The 24,413-nt window shown below is 41.8% G+C and overlaps 1 protein-coding gene across 5 annotated transcripts in view; it reads left to right on the forward strand.

Moving 5' to 3' along the window:
• Positions 1-24,413, forward strand: part of CPED1 (cadherin like and PC-esterase domain containing 1) — a 288,777-nt gene that overhangs the window by 39,431 nt on the left and 224,933 nt on the right. For all 5 annotated transcript variants that reach the window (XM_080936442.1, XM_080936443.1, XM_080936441.1 and 2 more), the window contains exon 3: positions 21,769-21,875. In XM_080936442.1, the coding sequence (XP_080792568.1) occupies positions 21,769-21,875 (107 nt within the window). The remainder of the gene's footprint in view (positions 1-21,768; positions 21,876-24,413) is intronic.

A 24,413-nucleotide genomic window follows, 5' to 3' on the forward strand; every position in this document is an offset into this window, starting at 1 on the left:
TCCTTGTGTTTGCTAGGCAACTGCTCTACCACGGAGCTACATCCCCCACTCTGTCATTTTGTCTTCTTCTTCTTCTTCTTCTTCTTCTTCTTCTTCTTCTTCTTCTTCTTCTTCTTCTTCTTCTTCCTTTTTTTTTTTTTTTTTTTTTTTGTTGCAAGATATATCTTATGAGCTAGGGTTCTCATGATGTATTCTCCATGCAAGAAAAAAAAAACTAAATAAATAAATTAAAAAAAAAAGCACCATCAATATCCTCATTTTCATAACATCCAGACGCTGTTCAGAAGATGGAATTCTTAGTTCACAGAATGGGGTAGGGCCTAAAGGAGAAAAGATATTTTCTCAGAATTATTGGCCTGCTTTCAGGGTAGGCTCCAAATAATATGCTCAGAAAACTCTGACAGAATATATTTTTTGTCGAGTCAGAATTATTTACAGATCTTTGAAGAAGATATATTTCTCCAGCTGTAGCAGAAATCAGACTGTGGCAAGAATCAGAAAATTAAAAAAAAAAAAAAAAAAAAAAAAAAAAGAAACAACTAGTGCATTCCTATTGCAAAAACTCTGAGAGACCCTCGTATAGCTGAGCCAATATTTTTGCATCCCCATTTTTAACAAGAGGATTTCAAGCAAGGCTTGTTCGTCCTGACTCTAGGCTAAGGGTGCGCACACACAACCTAGTCAGAATTGTCCTAATGGAAAAGTCCATCTCTTCCCATCAGAAAGTTTGGGTGGGAGAGAAGCAAGTCTGATACAGTTGAGGACTAGTTACTGCATTGTATAGGAAGACTAGTAAGTGACCACCTCTCAGCTTATGATACAATCACACACACACACACAACACACACACACACACACACACACACACACACCATGGAAAATCACTAGTCTGGCCCTGGAGCTGGTCTCCTTTGGCTGTTTGTACATATGTACTGCAGGCACGTCCACTAAAAACTGAAAACTTGACTCTAATGAACTTTCTCGTTCCTTTTCCTCTCCCTCCCCCGCTGACCAGCACCTCGCTGCTCTCCTGGCTTTAATTTGCTGTGTGACTATTTAGCAGGAAGACAGAAGAGCAAAGGTCACATTTTAAAGGGCGCACTGTGTTTTGAGGTCGGTGTTTCACCCAGAGCCCATCTCTCATGCGCTTTTTATTATGTGAGTAATGGGCTCAGGGTAGTGTCGGAAGTGCTTCTGAACTTTAACTAATCAAACCAGGGCTTAAAAAAAAAGTAAGAAATCGAATCAAAGAAACTTTTAAAGCTGCACCGTTCTATTTTATTGTATTATGACACCCAGTAATTGTGTGCCCAGGTTTATTGTTATTTTTCTCTGTGCTTATGGAAATACTGATGTATTTACAACCAAACAGAATTTGCTCCTTTAATTGGCACAGTGGAGCACAAGGCATTGTTTATGTAGCCTTAGCTGCACTGGGTTGTTTATACCCAAGTTCAATTTACTTTAACTTTGCAAGATTCTTCCTTATGTATAAAAGTTGAGTTTGGAGTGACCTCCTGTTCGATGATGTTTCCTCTCCCCTTCCTAGTCTAAAGGAAACAGAAAGCCAGTGTCCATGGCGCTCTCTTGTGTGCTCTCTCTGTCTCTCTCTCAAAAGCATGGGTCAGAACTAAACTGCTTCCTTAAGTGAATTCATTCTTGAAAAGAAAACAGCAACCAGATGTTTACTGAAATCGTAGCGTTTCTCCCTCAAGCCCAGCTTCTTTGTACATGTTTGATCTTCATAGGAACCAGATTGGGTATATGAGTTTTCCAAAGCTGGGAACTATTTAATAATACTTTGAAGATATCTTCTCTCAACTATTTTGTTCAATGTACTTTTTCTCAACTTATAACTTTTTTTTTAAAATAAAAGATGCAACATTGAGGTCTTTATGAATAATTTGTTTCAAGGCATTATTCTTTCCTTTGTAGCTTTAGGATGGAAGATTTACAAACAATGAATTCGATTTTTTTTTTTTTTGTTTTGTCCTAGACTAAACTGCTTTAACTGCCAGATGTGATTTGCAAAAATAAGTATTTGTGCTATATTTAGATTGAGGAAAGACTCCCAGAAAGAAAAGCAAACTTGTCTGGGAGCTTCTAAGGCAGTGTTTGTACACTGAGAGGGAGGCTGGGACTCTGAAGACTGGGGGCCCATTTTACTAATGAGGATTCACTAATCACTTCATTAGCGATTAGATGCCTGAAATACTTGGACAATTTTTTATTCCAGTTTAGGAGTTTGGCAACCTCACACCATATTCCTGAATCTATCTGTTAATCTACAGCTTTTACTTTCTAATCTCAGTCTCATAAGGCTGTGTTGAATCTGCCTCAAAGGATTGTTTGAGTCTCCCATTTTTTTCAAATAAATTAAGATCATTGCCCCCCTGTAATCCTTTCAAAAGTTTCAGCATCTCTTGATGAGGAGCTCTCTCTCTCTCTCTCTCTCTCTCTCTCTCTCTCTCTCTCTCTTCTTCCCTCCCTCCCTCCCTGTCCCTTCCGTCCCCTTCCCTTCTCACCTCTCCTCCTCTCCCTTCCCCCCTCACCCATGTGTGTGTGTGTGTGTGTGTGTGTGTGTGTGTGTGAGTGTGTAGCATACAGTTAAGGAAACAGAGTTGTGGGCAAAGGATGTTCTACTCAAGCCCAGCTCCTGTCTTTTATCACACCTGCTTCCTGAAAGCACCCTTTCAATCCCCCCAAAAAAAACAAAACCAGAAAACAAAACAAAACAAACAAATAAAACCTCCTTTTGATACAAAATCCAGATACTGCCTTTATGAGTGAGTTATTTTGTGTGTAAGGACAGAATTGAGTGCATGATATCAGTGTTTGTTGAAAGTTACATAGTCATTTTAAAGTTACAACATTAAACATTGATGCAAATTTACTAAGATAATTTCTCAGTTCTCTTAATCTCATCCTAAATATAACTGTCAGATCTAGTGAACACTGATAAATTGAAAGCCAACTTGGCCGTGGGAGGAGCTATTGATTAGACATGTTATTAATCCTTTTGCCTTTGAACTGTGCATGCTGTCTTAGCTTTCTGTCTTCTAATTTTTAGTGTTGCTTATATGTATATGTTTTTATGGCTGACTACTTGGTATTGGGAAAGCAAATAGGGTCTCACATGTGGAGACATTGGGTGTCTCTCTCAGCCCCCACAGTTTGCCTGTGGCTCTTTATCTAGGCTCGACACCCCACGAGAGCTTCTCTTACCCACGCTGGGAAGTTGGTGTTATTATTGTTTGTGTCTTGTCTAGGCAGCCACATTGTTAAGATACAATGGGCATGGCTTCCCTGTTGTACCCAAAAGACACAATCCCACGGTGGACTTGTCTTCTGGGTCTTACAGCCCTTCAGCCCACACTTCAGATGGTGTTCCCTGGACCTTACTTAGATGTAGAGGTTCTGTTGCACATGTGTCAAAGTGCAGTATTGGCTCTTCTGTCTTGGCAGTAACCAGCATCTGTCTTGTTGGACTAAAACCCATTAAGCAGGAAAGGGATACCACCTGGCAGGATAAACTGTGGCTAGTGGGGTCAGGGATCTTAGAGAAAAATCTACTACTGTCATTTTCCTAAGCCAATATCATCCCAAACTGCATTCCACGTGCTTGCCCTTATCCCATGAGTAACTGTAGCTCTCAGTCCTCAGCAAAGGAGCATTTCCTTGGAGAAACTGGACACCACTAAGAAGAGTCCCAAAGGCCTCCTCCATCTTTTAAACACCCTCTTCCTGTGTTCTTCCCCCAGATATAGGTATTCTCCAAAACACATATCCGGACCCTCCTTTTTGCTCATCTTGACACTCCATCAATATTCTTTTTCCTATTTTGAAAGTTCAATAACCCACTTACTGAACGTAATCCTGAAATAATGTTAAATCATGACCTGCCTTTTATAGGTAGAATTTTGAGAGGCCAACAGGAGGTGCCTGTCAGAAAGGCATTGTTTATCTGGTGCCTTGCCTGAACATGTGTGACACAGGGTGGGCATTGCCAGCAATGCCTGCTGTTCCTGTCTGACTTGTTTCTGTACTTAGTTCTATATGCCATCGCCCCCTTGGGGTCTACAGCTCAATGTCAGACTCTCTCAATCCCCAACAGCACATGTCCGTCTGTCACTGGTCCCGGTACTGGATGCCTCTGCCACAATGCCGCCATCCTAAGGTTGACGGGGATTTCAAGAAAAGAAGTTTTTATACATTACTTATAGAAACTCTTTTAAAGAAAACAATCTGAGCAACATATAAGATTTAAAATACTTATACTTTTGAAGCAAAGCAAGGTATTCTAGGGAAAACAATACGGTAGAAGTTAATCAAGCAGTTGTAAAATTTATGCATGACTACTAAAATTAAGCATTAATAAAACAGAAAGGTAATTTTAAATAGGGACAACTCATAACAAGAGATTGCTGCAGGGATTTTTTTGTAATGAATTCTTAGAGGGGAAAAGAGCGTGTTAGGATCTAAGCATCTCGATAAAGGTAGAAAGCCAATGAGCTCACGTGATGCTATGACCCAGCAAAGTTCTGGTAAAATATGCTCCTCAGATGTGTAGGAACCGTCCACTTTAACACTGCTTGCCATAGTTTTATGTTGGGCTGAATATTCTTCATCTCAAAGATGACAGAATTATGACCCTCAGGAGACACTTCTGATATACTCTTGGCTTCTGGGAGCATCGCCAGTTTCAGAAGAAAAAAATTCGAAGTGCGTGAAACTTGTCTTAGGCCTTGAAAATGGGCTCCCCACCTCCCTCCTGGTTTAACATATCAGTTTGGGGCACCAAGAGTCTTGGGAGAAAGCCCAGGCTGCACCTATCACTTGAGATCCACTGTTACTGACTCAGGAAAATGTACTTTTCTCTATCATGTTTCAGCACCTGCAGTGTTACCTGTGTGAGTGAATTTATTGTCACGCCCATGAGAGAAGGTTGCTGCCCCGAGTTTAAGGATACATTTTTAGCTGAGGTCCCTGAACTTTCTTAAATTGCCCTCCCCCCCTCACTGAATGGCTCTTGAGCTTCTTCTTACTATGGGACAGTGGTTATCTGAAGGTGTGGGAGGGGACGGAGAAGAGTCAGAGCAGAATATATACTGGATATTTCATGATTCACTTGTGTCTTTTTCCAGAGGCCTCAATGATAGGCTGAGAAGATGCTGTCCTGTTTCATTTACTTAATGTTCATCACTTAGATCTAAATTTTCTGTCTGTCTGTATCCACTTGTATATGCAAAAGAAGAAGAAGAAGAAGAAGAAGAAGAAGAAGAAGAAGAAGAAGAAGAAGAAGAAGAAGAAGAAGAAGAAGAAGAAGAAGAAAAAGAAGAAGAAGAAGAAGAAGAAGAAGAAGAAGAAGAAGAAGAAGAAGAAGAAGAAGAAGAAGAAGAAGAAGAAGAAGAAGAAGAAGAAGAAGAAGAAAAACCTTATCAAAACCAAAGATAGGAGTCTAGCTACACCAAATAGGAACTCGTTTAATCCTAACATTTCCCCAAATGCTGCATTTTATTGCTCAGACTTGTGCCTCTCCTAACCTTTCTGAAATGACCTTGAGTTCGCTTATTAGGTTATTTATTACTTGATTTGTAAATAAAGGATAGAACTTTCCTTCATAAACCTCACAGGAAAATTATGATTGGTTAAGTTAAACCTCCAAAGACTGTTAGAAATAAATGTGTCTGGATAGGAGATGTTAGTCACCCCATAATTCTTATAGCATTTGATAATAAGCCACTGAAACACACTTGAGCTTTTGGTCAGGTTTTGTATTATATTTTCTCAAGCCTTACTTCTCACCTGTACTGAATCAATATGGAATAATTCCTGGAGAAAAGTTGGAATCAATGCCCCCTCCTCCCCTTTCAGAGTACTGAGAGTCTCCAGTGAACTATGGGACCATGTTGAAGCAGATATGATGAAGTTTTACTTATTGCCTTTAAAAGAAGCCATGCAAAGTAACTTCAAATAGAGCAGGAAAGAATAGTATTTGGTTAAGTGAAATGTTGCAGTGTTAATTATACACTAAAACCCACTTTTACTAAAATTTATACTAGATTTGTGGAATTTAGTATAAGGGGTGTCTGTCAAAAACAAACAAACAAACAAACAAACAAACAAACAAAAACAGGCATGTCAAGTACAAAAGTAGTAAAACCCAATTTAAAAATCAGTCCCCTAGCAAAGGAAGTACCACTACAGTCAGGCACGAGTACACTGTAACTTACACTAAGTACTCACACTTCATTCAACACACCGTTGTCTAACATGAAAACCTTGTAGGCCAGTCTAATTGTTGTGGGGGTGGGGAACACAGCATTAACAACAAGTAAGATCTTCCAAAGGGTTACTGGCCAGACAGAAGCATCAGTGTTTCTCAGACCTGCACGTAGACGCAAACCATCTGGTCATCTTGTGATTGACAGATACTTCCCTAACTTTAGTTCTGAGGTTTTGTGTTTTCACCAAGCTTCCCAGTGGTGGCGATGTGGCCATGTGGGCATGTCATCAGTACAGGCCCTGGGAGTCCATGTTTACCTGTCCTATCATTTGCAGCGGTTTACAGGGTAGAGACAAAATATTTCAGGTGAACAGAAAACGAAATGAGGGAATTATGAATGCTGGGATCCAGGAGATTCTCTAAGTTCAATCCGCTCATGCACACAGAGCCCATCCCAACATAGGAACCTATGGCTAGGGACCACAAAATCAGGGCCCCTCTACAGCACAGAATTGAGTCAAGGCCAGCCTGGGGTACACAGTGAGCTCAAGGTCATCCTGGTCAAACTATCCTCGAAAGGTCACATAGTGAAACTATCCTCTGAAAATACTAAAGAGAAAGGCACGATTCGTTTAAAGATTTATTTATCTAATGTATATGAGTGCTCTATCTGCATGCACACATCTACACACCGGGAAAGGGCATCAGATCCCATTTTAGATGGTCATGGACCACAGTATGGATGCAGGGAACTGAACTCAGGACCTCTGAAAGAGTGGTCAGTGTTCAGTGCTCTGAGCCATTTCTCCAGCATCCAAGAAATGGTTTCTTGAGCAAATATTGGAAGCAAGAACATCCAGCTGTCTGAATTGCATATGAGAGGGTTGTGAGTCTATAGATGCTTCAGGGGCCAGTCTGTGGGTGTGGTTGAAAAGGGCCTATGTGGAAATGTACAGGCTGAGTCTAGAGAAAGATTAGAAGACCGGGCTGGGGCAGATGTGCAGGACCTTGGCTGTGTTTTATTCTGGTAATGATAAGATCTGCCTGCTGGGAGAACATCTCTGGCAGCAGCAGGAACGTGCTATCAGAGAAAGAGAAATGATTAGCCGAGGCAAGGTCAGTTGGGAGATGTTGCAGAGCTGGTGAGAGCTCAGATTCAAGCTTTGGGGTGGGACTTGAAAGGCCCAGAAAATAATTTAAAAATTTATTTTAGAATTGATGCAATTTTGATGTGCAGCTTGGTCTTTGTGTGGGTCCCCGATAACTAGAGCAGGGAGTTTATCCCAAAAGCTGTTGTCTATGTGTGGGATAAGCTTTTCTAGCTGGATTCCCCTGTCTGGCCTCAGTGGGAGAGGAAGCACCTAGCGCTGGTGGGGGATTCACAGGGTGGCACCACCCACTCAGAAGAGAAGAGAAGGGAAGAGGAAGGATTCATAGGATGGGGTGACCGGAAGGGCAGTGATGAGCAGGGTGTCAAGTGAGTAGCTAGAAAAATTAAATTAAATTAAAAATATTTGATACAATTATGGTACCAGGAGGTGGAACTAAAAGGAAGGACAAGCTGAAGATGACCTTATGCTTCTGAGTACGAGGGAGGGAGCGCTACGTATTAGATGATAAAGATATTGGAAGGAGGAAGGGGATGTGTGGGTTTTTTCCGTTCCCTTTTTTTGTAGGATTCCATGAGTGTAGAGTTGCACTTGTTAGCACAGCGTATGTTCCAGAATGTGAACAGAAGTATCTTCTGAAGCACGAGGAACGTGAAATGGGAGTTTAAAACTCATTAGTGGAGACAGGACAGCTGATGCAGTGGAGAGAAAAAAATCCACAGGGAGCCAAATAGCACTGCGTGTACAGAAAGAAAGTGTTAAGGAAGGGCCGAGAGACCAAGTGTGGAGCAGAGACTGAAGGAGGTCACTCAGAGACTGCCCACCTGGGGACCCATCCCATATGTAGTCACCAAACCCAGTCACCATTGCTGATGCCAAGAAGTGCTTGCTGACGGGAGTTTGATATGGATGCCTCCTCAGAGGCTCTACCAGAGCCTTACTGATTCAGATGAGGATGCTTGCAGCCAATCATTAGACTGAACACAGGGACCTTGAAAAGGGACTGAGGAGATGAAGGGACTTGCAACTTCATAAGAACAACATTATCAACCAACCAGACCCCCAGAGCTCCCAGGGACTAAACCACCAACCAAAGAGTGCACATGGAGGGGCTGCGTGTGTAATAGGATGGCATTATCTGGCATCAATAGGGGAAAAAGCCCTTGGTCCTGTGAAGGCTCATTTCCCCAGTGTAAGGGAACGCCAGGGTGGTGAGGTGGGAGTGGGCAGGTGGGAGGGGGGAGCATCCTCATAGAAGCAGGGAGAGGGGGGATGGGAGGGGAAACTGGGAAAGGAGGTAACATTTGAAATGTAAATAAACTATTCAATAAAAAACAAACAAACAAATAAATAAATCAAAAGAAGAAAAGGGTCCTGAACTCCCGAAGACCCACTTGCAATCTCCTAGTTGCTTAAAGACGGCTGGCCTGTCCCAGGCATGCGTAAGAGCTGATGGCTTTTCTAACATCCCAGTCTTAGAGTCCAGTGTGACCTGCAGGGGTGTTCTGTTTAGGTTCTTATTCCTGTTAATGAAGTAACTTAGAAACGGTCTCCAAAGGGAGCTTGAGAAGAATTTTACTAGAGTCTTAAGGGAAGAAGGGGAGACAAGCAAGTTGTAGATCTTGGCAGCTGCCCAGAGGAGGAAGAGTAAGGCAAAAAGAAGAGAGAAAGCCCTGCTGTTTATACGTAGTCACAGGGCAGAAAGAAGTGGGGGTTGGGAGTACATTCAGAGACTAGGTGAGACAGCCCAGGCAGAGGAGAAAGCATGCTGGGGCTTTTCTCAGTGTCCAGACTACAAAAGAGATAACAACAACAACAACAACAACAACAACAATAATAATAATAATAATAAAAGGCAGCCTGCATGGCTGAAGCTACCCAGTGCTGCCTGACTTCGCTGGCTAGTGTTTTAACAACTCGACCCATGCTACAGTCATCAGTAAAAGAAAAGCCCAACTGATAAAGTGTCAGATTGGACATTTTTCTTGAGTATCATTGATGGGTCGGGGACCAGCTCACCGTGTCCCATGCCACCCCTGTGCAGGTAGCCTAGGTTGTATGGTAAAGCTGAGCATGTCACTAGGAATAAGCCTGAAAGCAGCATCCCTCTGGGACTCTGTCCTGACTCCTGCCTCAGGTCCCTGCCTGGGTCTCTCCCTGATGGAATGCACTTGTAAGCAGGAACAAACTCCCACTCAAGATGGCTCTGGTCCTGGTGGGTCAACTGCAAGCGGTTGCAAGAGAAATGCACAACAGAGCAGGATACACACAGTATCTCACTGAGGATACGCATCTTCTTATCTTCTTGGCATGGCTTTAGCCGCCCAGGGGCAGTCTCCTGGCCAAGTGATTGATTGACAAGGCACGCCAGACTGACTCTCAGGGGAGGAAAGAATAATAATTATCATTTTAATCACTGATGTAGGATGTATGTCTCCACCCAGGGCCAGAGGTACAGTCCATTCTTCTTGTTCTGTTTTGTGTTTTTGAGACAGTATCACTCACTGTAGAGCCATTGCTGGCACGAAATGAACTGTCAAACTGGCTTGCCCCCAACTCATAGAAATTTGTCTTCTCTGCCTCATGAGTGTCAGGATTCGAGGTAATTATGTTCTTTTAACCAGAAAAATATTTGCATGAGAGACTTGTCCACAGCTACCTGATACACACCCTCCACAGCCTCTGAGATCACTACAGTATAGATATAACTCTAAAATAATTTAGGGGATGAACTGAAATTGGAGAATGAATATAATCCATTTCCACCATGGAAATATAGAGATCCAGTTCCAAAGTGGCTCAGAAAAGGAGAGCTCTGTAGATCACAGCCTCCCACACACAGGGGTTTGAGACAGTGGTTCTAATTTAGGGGAAGAGAAATCAGGACCCTGAACTCCCTTCTTACCATCCATGGATTCTGGCCTGGTCACTTTCAAGGACATCCCCAGCTCTGGCCAAGAAGAAGAGATCTTCTACTTCCATGGTCCCATGTCTGTCTCCCCTCCTCCTCATTAATATATGTGGGTTTCTGCCCAACTAAAAGCACTGAGTGATTTCTATCTTATTTCCTCTAGAGATTTTAGTTGGACTTTCTAAATAGCATGGACTTTAATTTTTAAAATCTCTTTAAAATTTTTTCAATATAACTTTTTAGTTTGTATTTATATTTATATTTTATTTATTCATTTTACATCCTGATTGACTCCCCCCTCAGTCCCTCCTCTGCTCCCAATATCTTCTCTCCTTCCAGTCCCACTGAAAGGATAAAAAAATAGAGCCTAACCCCTCCAAGGACCCCCTAGCTACATCACTCTGAAGGAGCCTTAACCCCTGCGCCTAAGTAGCCCTAAATACCTCAAATTCCAGACCCTGCTCTCTGCCAATAAGTAGATATAAGGTAACACTCCTTGCTGTTCTGGAGCCGCTTTCTGTATGAAACTAGGTGAAAGGGTGTAGGACAGGCCCTTGGATATGTGAGCCGGGCCTAGTAAGTTAATGGGAGATAAGCTGACTAACCGCTTATCTGGCTTCTGCAAACTACTTGCACCATAGAAACCCCCTGCCCTAGTGACTTCTTCTGACTGCCATTGTTACCCTCACCCAGAAGACAGACCTCTGAGACTATAGGAAACTGATTGGTCCATGGAGCGCAGGCTTAGATAGTTTAACATGATTGGTCCATGGAGTGTGGGCTTAGATAGTTTAACACAATTGGTCCGTGGAGTACAGGCTTAGATGGTTTACAATGATTGGTGTAGAAAGCATGGGCTTAGATAACTTAAAATGATTGGTTTATGATTCATGGGCTTTGCCATGATTGGTTTGGGATTCGCAGGCCTTGTGAACCCTATAAAAGCTGTTCTGATCCTGCACTTGGGGTCCATGGTCCTCTACCCTTGAGTAGCGTGTGACTGTGGGCCCCAGTGTGCTTAGAATAAAAATCCTCTTGCAGTTTGCATCAAGATCGCTTCTTGTGAGTGTTTTGGGGTGTCACCTCTCCCGGGACAGAGTGTGGGGATCCTCACTTTGAGGATCTAACACCACCCTTACACATCTTTTCCCTCACTAACCCCTCCCCTTAACTACTCGGTTTTAATGCAATGCCTCTTTCTTGTTCCAACCTCCCACCCAGAGTACCACATTACATTTTTCTTCCCACTGCTCCTTCCTCATTACATTTAGTCACCACATGTCCCCAAGATTTTCTTGGCCGTGAGTCTGTCTCAGAATTTCCTCCTTTTATTCCCCCTTATCTTGACTGTTTTCAGAACATGTAAGATCTTTTGCACAGAAAGCGGATATAACAGCAATGGTGACCCTGCTTGATTCACTGGGGTAATCAGGTTCTCCCACTGTGAAACCTTCCTCTAGTCCCTCTTTGCTGAATAGTACTGAACTATTGGGGACATATAACATTTTTATTAAGGGTGTGGTAGTTTGAATGAGATGTTTCCCATAAATCTTGGACACATGAATACTTGGCCCCAGTTGGTGGCTGTTTGGGGGAAGATTAGAACACTTGGCTCTGCTGGAGGAAGTGTGTCACTGCCGTTTTCTCCTTTGTGGTTTAAGATCTGAGCTCTCAGCTGCTGCGTCAGCTGCCACGTTCTGCCTGCCGCCATGTTGCCTCGCTGTTAGGGTGACTAATTTCCCTCTGAGGCTGGAATCCCCAAATAAACCCTTCCTTCAGCAAGTTGCTTTGGGCTTGGTGTTTTTATCACAGCAATTTAAAAAAAAAGTCAACTAGGACAAATAATGCAAAGGGAAGCTCTGCTTCTTTAAGGATGTGATGACAACTCTCTGACCTACCGAGAATTCCTCTACATGGGTTTCATCCCTCTACCCCTCTTACTGATGGGAACTGGGGACTTATAATCTAATAGTATTTTACTCACTTTGTTGCCATGGACACCAGTGGCTCCTGCTTACTTCATTACTTACTGCTTTATCATTTAATCTTTGTTCTCAGGCTTTTAAAGACTTTCCCGGAACTTCAGTACTTTAAGCTCATTGTATGTATGTCCTTCACTCGCCCTTGAATTAATGAATAAATAAAAGTTCATTTCCCCCTTGAACTTGCTCCGTTTTAATCAGAGTATTCCGTTTTAATCAGAGTATTCCGTAGGATGCGTATTCCACATTTTGAAAGAGAATTCAGATTGTTGCTGTGCTAACTTCCGCTGAAGTGTTTTAATCTGGCAAACATCCTTAACATCTAGAATTTTGGTTTAAAAAAAAAGTTTTCTTTCAGGAAGAACATAGTCTGAGAGATACACTCAAACTTGCCCCCAATTATAGCTCAAAGGGAGATGACAAGGCAAGGGCATATTAAAATGTTATGGAGAGAACAGTATCTTGAGTCCTGAAGCAACCACTTCCTGAGGTGTTTATTTCTTGGGGATAAAAGCGCACATGTCTACCTAGTAAGAGTATTTTTACTTTGCAGGGCATGTAAGTGCCATTGCTTTCCTGAGCTTACGGATCGGTGAGAAGAATTCCAGGAGCTAAGGACCATTTACAGAAACAGTCTCCATGATCTTCCTCACAGGCTCCCACCCGGTGAATGTCTGAGGAAGGTTCAGGGAAGCAGGGAGAAAATGCTTTGGGAATTCTGCCCTGAGACACAGAGATCCCCATCAGCTTGTAAGGAATGTGGAGCCAGAGAAAACACCTGGATGTAGACTCCTGGGGTGACGGACCCAACTAAATTAGGGTTGGTGATCACATTGCCAATTTCTTAAGGATAGCAAATTCCCATTGAATGCTTGCTTGCCTTAAGGTTAGTGCTAAATTCTGAAATCACTAACCTAGAAACACCTACCAGGATCTACAAAGTCTCTGTTAGAGATTATAAGATGAATAGCCCTTCTCTGGAAGAACAGCACTGAATAACGTTAATTATGGGGGACACATTACTGATCTGTAGATCAATCGGGATGCATGTGTAAAACAAAAATTTAGTTTATACATGTTGATAGACTGGGGAGAAGAGATAGATATTTGAAAATAATCGATATTGGGATGGTATCAAGTATAAATCCTAATGGTAGTGTTATCATCAAGATAGGATACAGAAAAAAATAAAGATTTTGTGATTTAGCGAGAATTTTACAACTGAGTTGTAAGGAGAAGACCACTACAGAGAGAACAGTGAATTAGCCTTACATATCATGAAGAGAAGGTGTAAATATCTGAAAGAAATCCATCCTGGGCTGGAGGGTGGATCACTTCCCTACGTGTGCTGTCTACCCAGTTTGGTCCCAAGTACAGAATAAAGAAAGTAAAAAACAAATGGCCAAAAGGAATGCACAGAGCTAAAATAAATGTCTTTTGTAGTTCACCTCATAGGAAAACCAACATTGCCAGGTATTCCAGCTGTGCTCTTAAGGAATATTATCACCGGATACCGTGAATGAGCGAATGAGGTTTGGCTCTGGTAGCTACACACTCATGGATGAGTTTGCTTTCTGAACCATAGATTTTTAAGTCTGTTCTAAGAGTTTCCTGTGTGTTAGACATTTGGAAGTTGGTTAACTCTGGTTTTCCTTTGTTTTTCTCCTCTTCTTTAATCTATAGTAGCTATGAACCAAAATATTTATTAATATCTTTTTCAAAAGACTAGTTTTTCTCACAATTTTTCTGTTTTTATGACAGCCTTTTAGAAGGTTGGCTTTTTCTTTCATTCCCTCCCTTCCTCTCTCCCTTCTTCCCTCTCTTCCTTCTTTCCTCCCTGTCTCCTCCCTTCCTTCTTCCTTCCTTCCTTCCTTCCTCCTTCTTTCCTTCCTTGCCTGCCTGCCTTTTCGTATTATGTATGTAGGGTGTATGCATCCAAGAGTTTGGAGGCCAGAGTTCAATATTAGGTATCTTCCTCCAATAATTTGTGAGACAGAGTCTCTTACTGACCCTAGAACTCACCAAGCTGGCTATTGAATAAGCCCCAGGAGTCTGCCTGTATCTCCTTCCTCGGCTCTTGGGATTATAGGTGTGTGCTACTTTGTCTGGTTGTAATGTGAACACTGGGGCTCCAATCTTAGTGCTTACACAGCCAGCCCTCTCCTGACTCAGCCATCTCTCTCTCCCTGAGCCTCTCTTTCCCTTGCCTTATGTTTTGTCTTAGCTTAGCTTAGCTTAGCTTAGTTTAATTTAGGTTCATTTTGTCACGCTTGGGATTGAACCCGGGACTATCTTAACTTTTGACTGAGTTGTAATTCTTTTTCTGTTTCTCACATTCAATAACTTGCTCATTTATATACATTTAACAAATCCATCACATATTCTCTTTATATTTCAGCCAGCCGATAGGCATGGGGATAGTAAGACTGGATAAATAGGTGTAGTTTCTGCTATCCTGAGCTCAAATTCAAATCAGAGGCAGAAAGCATGGGAGAAATGATGTGTGCCTGTAAACCCAGAACTTAGGAGGCCGAGGCAAAAGATCAGAGTTCAAAACCCACTGAGGACACACAGTAAGGTCTTGCCTCAAAGAAACCAAAACAAACAAACAAAACCAATCAATCCAAACCAAGGTGAACCAACCAACAAATAATGGCAAGTTGGAAAAAATAGAGATTAATCAAGTATATAATGTAGCAGGAGGTAGTAAATGTTTGACAAAAATAGAGCAGGAGTAGATGTACTATCACTTGCTTGTCTGTTTGGGGGGTATATTCTCAGTGTGTGCATTTCTCCTTCCTTGAGAATAAAGAGCTTCTATGGCAGTGGTGCTGGTGTGGGCAGCACTATCTCACAGCGCTCTAAGCTTGGGGTCATATTACTGACCCTGAGCACTTTGTCAACCAGGGAAGCTATTTGTGAACCAGGAAACAATTGTTTGCTTTTTGTGGCAGCCTGCCTGTGGAAGACGGAAATGTTCTGAAGACCGCCTTACTCCTTACGGGAAATTCTTGATTAAAAAAAAAAAATCATGTTGAAAATGGACATGTCAACTGCTTTCTGAGAAGGCTTTGGGAAGGAAGTAAAGTCTACCGTGTCTGTTTAAGTGTGAATTAATAAGTGTGGTTCTTCATTTAAGTGTGAATTAATAAGTGCGGTTCTTCATAGCTTCCTCTCAAATTGTATGTGACATCTTCGTCTTCTCCAGCAAAGCCTGCCGTGGTGTGCAACAGAGCCCTGTGCTCAGCAGTGTGCTGGTTGGAAGGAGCTGACTACAGACTGTGCATGTGTTTGTCATTTTGAGTTGGGAATGGGACATGGACATCCTGCTTTGTTTTTGGTTTTTGTCTAGAACTTTATGACCTCTTCTGGCTAGTCTAATTCATAGGGCTCTGGTTTCATTATGATAGCGAAAGAAACAATACTAGTCACCTAAAAACAACAGTCTAAGGAACTTTCAGAAGTTTGATTTTGAAGCTAAGTGGAAGCCAAGTTAGTACTTGTAGCATCTTCTGAGTAAATGTGTGACTGAGGGCTAGTTCCTTTCACACAGGAAGACAGCAGTGTTGCTGATACTGGGTTTGCTGCTATGTGAGCATCTGGGATACCGGATTGTACCCGGTACAGCTATTCTTTCCTCCAAGTTCCCAGAGGAGAAACAGACTTCCTAAGAAGTAACTAAAAAAGGACCAAAGCTATTTAAGATGTGTGTGTCTTCTAAAGTCTGTGCAACTTTTGTTCCTCAGCATAAAACTATCACAAGCACTACATAAATGAATGGGTACGTGGCATCAAAAGCGACACTTCTCTGTTACTCCCCTGTGTTCTAAGAGGCTAATGGTGGCAGGAACATGGATGGCAGTTAGTCCTAGAATCAGCATTAAAGTCCATGGCTGTTGAAGGAATAAGCTAGTCCTCCTGTGCTTCTCAGAACATCCACATCCAGGAGATTCCATTTCTAAAGTAAGAAAGTAATTAAAATAAATATTCGGAACACATTGATGAGCATTATGAGCACTCAAAAATTTCTACCTGTTGGGGCTGGAGAAATGACTTAGCAGTTAAGATACTTGCTAGGTTGGTAGAGAGGTAGCGTTTGGTCCCTGGAACCCATCTTGGGAAACATAAAAAGAACTGTAACTTTAACTCCCAGAAAAAGGCTTCTTCTGGCCTTTGAGAGCATCTATACACATACATATGTGCATGCACATATTGTGTGTATGTGTACTACACACACACACAAACCCAAATAATAATAATGATGATGATGATGATATAATAAATCTTAGAAGAATTTTTAGATGTTGTTATCCTTATCCATTTCTACTTAGGTACTTTACTGTGGCATCAAAAGCTGTGATAAAACACCATGATCAACTTATTAAAGAAAGTTTCGCCAACTCATGAAATAGCATTTTCACGTGGGGTTACTATTTCAGGTTAAAAATCATGGGGGCAGGAACAACTGAGAACTCATGTCTCGAAACTCAGCCATGAGACAGAGAAAGCACACTGGGAATAGCACAAGTCCTTTGAAGCCTCAAAGGTGGTCATAGTGAGACACCTTCATCAAAAAGGCCACACCCAGATTCCTTCCTAAACAGTTCCACTAACTGGGAACTAGGTATTTAAACATGTGAACCCGTGGGAGCCACTCTTGTTGAAACCACCCTATATATAGTCATTGTAAATTTGGACATTGTAAATTCCAATTTAGTGTCCTATATCATATAGAATCTACCTTTTCTTTAGTCTAGTAACTCAAGAAATTGTCAGATTCACCAAGAACTCTCCCACCTGACTTTTATTTTAACTCAAACCTACATTTTAGTTCTCAGCTCTTCTATCTCTACATATGGAAGAAACATATCAAAAGGACAGTTCAAAGGGTACATTTGTTCGTTCAAGAAAGAAAGTCTGTACTAGTCCAGTTAACACTGAGACAATAGCCCTAGGTAGTCACACGTGCAGAGGCAAAAGTGAGGCTATGAGTAGGGATGTGTCAGCCTAAAAAGGAGTGGTTTGTGAGAGACTTTAGCGGCCCGCTCCAAGAAAAGACAGCCATAAATCTCTCCTAGTATTTCTAGGCTCTGGGAGGAAGGAAGACCATGAAGGTCGTACTTCAGCCTTGAACAACTTTAACCCAGCACATAAAATGTAGCTGGAGTTAGACTAAGCCTTCTCATCCTGTGGCCGACTTGCTAAATTTAGGAATCAAAAAGATTTTTAGACACCTCTCTACCACTAATTTACCAAATATCAATATCCCCAAGTCCTTTCAATGAAACCAACTTATCCAACAAACCCATTTAACTCAATGCAAGCTAAAACAGAAACATCGATTTGTCAAATGACAGGTGAATAGACGGTGAACATACCCATATTTTACAGCAGGTCTAAAACTGATGCTTCTAGATGCAGAGGAAGCAAACTTAGGGCCAAGTGGAGAACTCCTGGCCACCTCCCTGAAGTCTTGCCTTGCAAAATATAGTCCAGGTGATCCTAGAATTTCCATACATGGCTGAAATCTGTTTTTTTTTTTTTTTTTTTCAAGTGTGATTTTGCTGACATTTGCAATATGGCAAATACCTACCCACTATCCTGGTCATGCATAATCTATTCAAGGACTGACTGCACTTGCCCCTATGTCTCTTGCTCATGAGCTCTGCTGTGGGTGTTGGGCATGTGTCTGCTAGTGGCTTATATTAAATATTAAATAGGGGTAACTCTTATTTCCGCTAGTGCCGGCACCCTTAGGGCCACATGGCGTGTGCAGACCTGGCTGCTGCTCTGCCATTCGATCTGCAAGCTGCCCTCTCCACATGGTTCCCTTCCCAGGCGGTTCATTCCACCCGCCATAGCTGCTTCTGCCCGGGTGGTCCACAACTGCCCCAGTGTGTTGTTTTCTCTCACTTTCCCTTGGCGGATTGTTGCCAAGCCTTGGACTCACACATCCCAAATCCTACTACTACACCCTCTTTGAACTCAACTGAGTCACCACATCAAAGAACACACCAAAGTACTCTGATGTGTGTACAACTGGTAAGATATAATTTGCCCACGTAGATAAGTCAAATGATCCTGTACAATTCCATCCCTTATAAAATATTCATAACAACATTTAACTATCTATAGATGCACTGAGAGAAACATCCACATCCGCTTCCATGTTGCCCCGTCTTGAATCTCCCACTTTCTCCTTGTCTTTTGCCTTCCCAAAACTTTGTCCTCCACTGTCTACTGTCCAATCATGTGTCACCTTGACATCAAGCTACAGAATGGTTGTTCCCAAGGCCTCCAAATATTGCACTAGTATGACATTTTACTTAGGTAGAAATTTGTACCTGAAATGCTCCAAGGCTAATTTGGGGATGCGCAATGTACTTTGTGAATATCCTTTGCTTTGCAAAGTTTCTATTTTCAACATACTACTCGAGTGTGTTTGGCCAAATTTGAACATGTATTAAGTTTCCTGAAACAAGTAAGGCTTTGCTTCAAAAACTGGGGGAGGGTAACAAGAGTTAGTGGAGGGAGCTGACTCTGAAGCCAGAGGGAAAACAGTGTAGATAAAGTGAAAATATTACTAAATATTTAACTTAGAGAGACTTGGGAGGTTGGGTGGCATGGAGGATGGAAAGAGGAGCCTCGAATGGAAACAGTCAGCACTGTTTGGACCATGGTGGCAATAATTACAGAAGAAGTATATGAAGACATCTCTTGAAACTCCTGTTATATTCTACTTCACTTAGGAGAACATTGAAGGGGCTATGAGCCCTTTTTGAATTATTCATTTTTTCAGTTAAAATATTAATTGAATATTTTTGAGGGATGAGAGGTCACCTTATGAATGCCAAGAGACTGTGTAATATTTTATATTACCTTAAATTCTCTTTAATGCTGTAGGCCCCTTCCAATAGATTGCTGAGAGCACTTACTGCCTGCTCTCTTCCTTTCCATTTTTAAAAATATATTTTGAGCAAAGTAATGCTCGCTGAAAATTCTCAATGAATTGCTTTGAATTATTTAAATGTGTCTCTCAATTTTAAACATTTATCACTGGAATGTGTGTGTCTTTCCACCACCTCTAGAAATTGTGTGTGTGCTTGTTTTGTGTGTGCTTGTTTTGTGTGTGCTTGTTTTGTGTGTGCTTGTTTTGTGTGTGCTTGCTTTGTGTGTACTTGTTTTGTGTGTGCTTGTTTTGTGTGTGCTTGTTTTGTGTGTGCTTGTTTTGTGTGTACTTGTTTTGTGTGTGCTTGTTTTGTGTGTGCTTGTTTTGTGTGTGCTTGTTTTGTGTGTGCTTGTTTTGTGTGTGCTTGTTTTGTGTGTGCTTGTTTTGTGTGTGCTTGTTTTGTGTGTGCTTGTGTTTTGTGTGTGCTTGTGTTTTGTGTGTGCTTGTGTTTTGTGTGTGCTTGTGTTTTGTGTGTGCTTGTTTTGTGTGTGCTTGTGTTTTGTGTGTGCTTGTGTTTTGTGTGTGCTTGTTTTGTGTGTGCTTGCAAAGTCAGAAGAGGCATGCCTTGGAGGAATTCAAAATGCACTCTGTCTTCTAGGAGCCAAACAATGAAGTCCTTAATTTGAAATCTCAGTCTCTTTGCATATCCTTATCTTCTTAAAATATTTAGTTGGGGATCTTATGACAGCAGTTTTCCTCCCTAGGGTTTCACTATTTCCTGAACCAGACAAGGTATGAAATTAAAAAAAAAAAAATGCATTGTATTTTTTCTTTGAATTCAAATAAAAAAACGTTGGCTGACAGAGCCTGCTGAACGTTCAAAATAGAGGATTAAAAAGTATTGCACTGTATTTGGCTTTAGCTCCAGGAATTGGTCTGAAGTTTTCTTCAAAGTGAGGGTATATACGGCAGCCTCTGAGCCTGGGGCTGGGCTGCTGTTGCCTGGGTGAGATTCCCTATCCCAGCTCATCTGCTGAATTCACTCCCACCCCTTTGAACGTCTCAGCTGCCTTTCAGTATCTTCACCAACAAGCCAACAGCACAGTTGTGAGCTGAGAGCTTGACTTCAGTTGTTTAGATCACTTTTTGTTTGCCAGGAAGTTTCCCCTTCTGGCAATAAGGCAGCCCACACCATAAAACATAGTCCAGACTGCATGGGGCTTGTCATATGAGAAAGTACTTGGTTGGCAAAGAGTGAGCTTTCACTGCTAATTATAGATTCCTCTCCTTTATTAGCTCTTTCACTCGTTCGGCCTTACTTGGAAGCATTACGCTTCTACATGAGAAATTCTTCTGGAAAAAAAAATGAGAAGAGAGAAAGGGGGCTTTGGACAAGCTGGTTGCCTTCAAAGATTTTTAGGAGTCATTCTGGATGATGCAGGAGATGAATGGCGGGTCTGGTATCAAAAGATTCTGAAAGAAAGTTAGTCTCATGACTTATAATGGAGACAACAGGCATAGAAAATATTTTTTAAAGTTACTTTTTCAAACTAAATGTTGGGGAAAATGTCTCAAGCCACGCTAGTTGGTAGGTTGAGCCTCACTCCACCTTGACTATTCTCAGTGTACTTGTCTGTTTATTATCTATATCAATAGCAATGGAAATGCATTTCTTCTGTCTCTTTGTTTGTTTGTTTGACTCCAAGAGGTGATGCATGTACTATTCTATCAGGGATCATCCATTTACCAATGCTTTTTAAAGCACCAATTACATTTAACTCGAAAGAAAAGAGTAACTGAGTAGGAGGAAGAGATGGCTGAGTGGGAAGAACTCTTACCATGCAAGTAAGAGTGCCTGAGTCCTTGTGACGTCAGCACCCACACTTAAAAAACAATGGTGGGAGGAGGCCACTCAGGCTTGTGCAGCAGTGTTGTGTTGTGTCAGCAGTGTTGTTGTGTCCTAAGAGACAGGAGGACCACTCAGGTTTGCAGGCTGTGAGATTCTGTCTCGAAGGAATACGGTTGAGTGTGATGGATCAGGAAAGTGATACACAAACATGCTCAAGCACCCACGCCGTACACACATGTACCACACTCACGAAAACACAAACACCAAGAATCAATGCAAATAAACCCCACGTTCCCGTAGATGGTAACCTGGGAGCCAGCACTCACTGTTCTAAGCTGATGAGTTACTATGGCAGAGCAGATGATTTATTGGTAAAGGGTTTTGTCCTTGGTAAAAGTTGAAATATTAGGTGCTTCAGTTCGTGTTGTGTTCTGAATTTTGGGTCTCACTCCAATATCTGTAAGGAGATCCCAAATTAATTTTTCACAAAACCTTTCAAATTTTTATTAATCTTACATTCTGCCTGCATATTCTTTTTTATGAGAATTCTTACTTTTTTTTTAGAAGACTAAGGTATTTTATACATACTCAAATTTTGATTTTTCAACAGAACTTTACAGATGTTTAATATCTGAATTTTCACTAGATTAAGATGCTAAAATAAATCATTAAGCTTTTGAGTCAGTTGAATTTTAGTTATTCTGAGTATTAGCATTTTACTATAAACAGTGTTACTTATGTTTTAGAGTTTAAATAATCACACTCTTTATTGGAAGGGGCTAATGTTTTTTAATGTTTTTAGGTGGCTTGAACTCCTGGGATCTGTTCCTTTGCCTGCCCTCTAGGGAAGCTGATGGGAAACCCTGCATACCCAGGGAGCACCTGTGCCGACTAAGCCTACATCAAAGGGTAAATACTGTCAAAGTATAAACAAATTTCCTAAACTCTATGCGTATTATTAAAACTGAAAAGTTTGGGTCGATATGTTGCTGTTTTTAATTCTTGAGGAATTGAACCACTTTATCTTTGGGGAAAATTCCAAAAAGGGTTAGTTAGCTTTCTGGTGCTATAACAAAGTACCTGGGGCAAGCTAACATATGAAGAAGAAAGATTTACCTTTGACTCACAGTTTCAGAGTTTCAGGCCATGGTCATTTGGCCTTGCTGATTTTGTCCATGTGCTGAGGCAGTACATCAAAGGGGAGAAGGGGAGTCCGGGGTAAAGGGAATTGCTTACCTTGTGGTATCCAGGAAGCAATGAGACAGAGGAAAGAAATGGCCAAAGTCACAAAGTGCCTTTTAACAACTTGTCCCCAATGGTCTAACTTCCTTTAGTGAAACGACGCTTCCCAAAGATTTTAGCAGGTCCAATACCAAACAAGGGTTATTTAACTAGTGACTAACTAGTCCTGTACCCAGTGAGGATGGCAGAGGAAGTGAGACTAGGCCCGCCCTCAGTGACGTACTTCCCTCAGCATAACCACACCTCTTACCCTTATATGTGACATGGGGACCCTTTTCATGACTCCTGATTTTTGTCCTTGGTGATGTGGTGAGTTGCTGGAGGGTTTTGAGTAGAGCGGCAACAGGAAGCCAGCCCAACGCAGTTTTGCGGGCTTTGCTCCGGCTGCTACGTTGAGGGAAACACTTCCGAAGCCATGAGGCCATGGAGGAAGCCAGTTCCTGAAATGATTCACACAATGAGTCGGACTAGCTGGGCAGCAGCCGGGGCGGCGATAGAACGGAGAGGTGACAGTAGCGATTGCTTGCGAGGTTCTACTGTGCACCAGCTGCACCCTGAGCGTTCCTGGTATATATGGGTGCCCTCTCTCCACAGCAGAGAACACAGTAGCACACAGAGGTTAAAACAGTTCTCAAAAGGCCTCTTAGAAGAACTAATAAGGATCCACACTCAGGAAGTCTGATTTCACATGTCTGTTTTCTTAGAAAACCTTTTTTTAAAAAGAACTTATTTAATAAGTAAGCACAGTGTAGCTGTGTTCAGACACACCAGAAGAGGGCATCAGATCTCATTACAGATGGTTGTGAGCCACCATGTGATTGCTGGGATTTGAACTCAAAACCTCTGGAAGGGCAGTCAGAGTGCTTAACCACTGAGCCATCTCTCCAGTCCTCAGGAAAACCTTTTAAGTCAAGCATTTCAGCACTGTTCTGACAGCCTAACCCACGGGGAATTCTTAAAGAAAACATGAACGGTCAACAACACATGTAGGTAACTTCACGTGGTAAGGATGAGTAATCGGAAGCTTTATGAGCTACATGAACCACATGTGCTGGGGTTGTTGTGGAACTGTCAATCACTTTGGGTGAAGGATGGCACCTGATAAAATTAGGACTGTTAACTAAAACTGTACTTTCAGTAGTTAGTGAAAATAATCATGATTCGTAACAATCAGAGAACAAATGAATGAATGAATGGATAGATGAATGAATGAATGGCCTGAAGGATAGAAACATGGAATTAAAAGTGGTCATGTCCATGAGACCACTGATGAGGTAACTGCAGGTATTAACTGGAGTTTGTCTCCTCTCATGTAGATGGGAGCTAGTGTTTCAGAAGCAATGCAGTTCGTCCCCAGCTTTGAATGTTTGTAGGATTAGCAGTCACCGAAACCAGATGCTGGTTTCAGTGTTTGGAGGCTTGGGGAGTTTTGCCATGGCTCTCACTGCAAAACACGCAGGGCATTTCCTCCTTAGATGGAATGACGATTTGTGTTTGGAAGACAGGAGAGAGAGACATCTCTTTCACCGGCTGGGTCTCCTAGTTCTGTTCTGTTTTTGTTTTTACTTTCTTATTTCTTTGACATCAGTTATTTTCATTGCTGATGACCTTGAATAGCCTTAGGAGAAGGTCTAACTCCTGACAAAATCAGAGGCATGAGGAACTGTGTAGATGGACCAAGAAGGATCTTCTGTAAACCCCAGCGTGATGCTCGCGTTGCTCTTCATTTTGAAATGACCAGGAAAAAAAAAATCCTGTCTACTCCTTATTCTTTTTAAGCCATCCCAGATTAAATGTTCATCCTCTTTAGTTAGATCGTAATGTTGCAAGGGTTTTATTTTTTTCAATTTACATGATCCTTATAATGGCTTTGCTTTTTTCTAAATGAAAAATGCCTCAGAAGAAGTCAGACTTTGACTCTCTTGCTTGTGAGTGTGTGTGTGTGTCCATGCACATGTGTGTGTGTGCATCTGTGTGTACACATGTGATCATGTTTGTGTACATGTATCTGTGCATGCCTATGGAGACCTGAAGTTGAAGTTGGGTGTCTTCCTCAGTTGCTCTCAGTTTTGTTTATTGTGAAAAGTCACTTTCTGTATCCAGAGTTCTGTAATTCCTGATAGTCTAGCTGGCCATCTTGCCTCAAGAAACCTGTCTCTGCATCTCCAGTGCTGAGGTCACAGGAAGGCTGCAACATCCGCTTGG

The sequence above is a fragment of the Micromys minutus genome (genome assembly GCF_963924665.1).
Source record: "Micromys minutus genome assembly, chromosome: 23".
In the NCBI taxonomy this organism is placed as follows: Eukaryota; Metazoa; Chordata; class Mammalia; order Rodentia; family Muridae; genus Micromys; species Micromys minutus.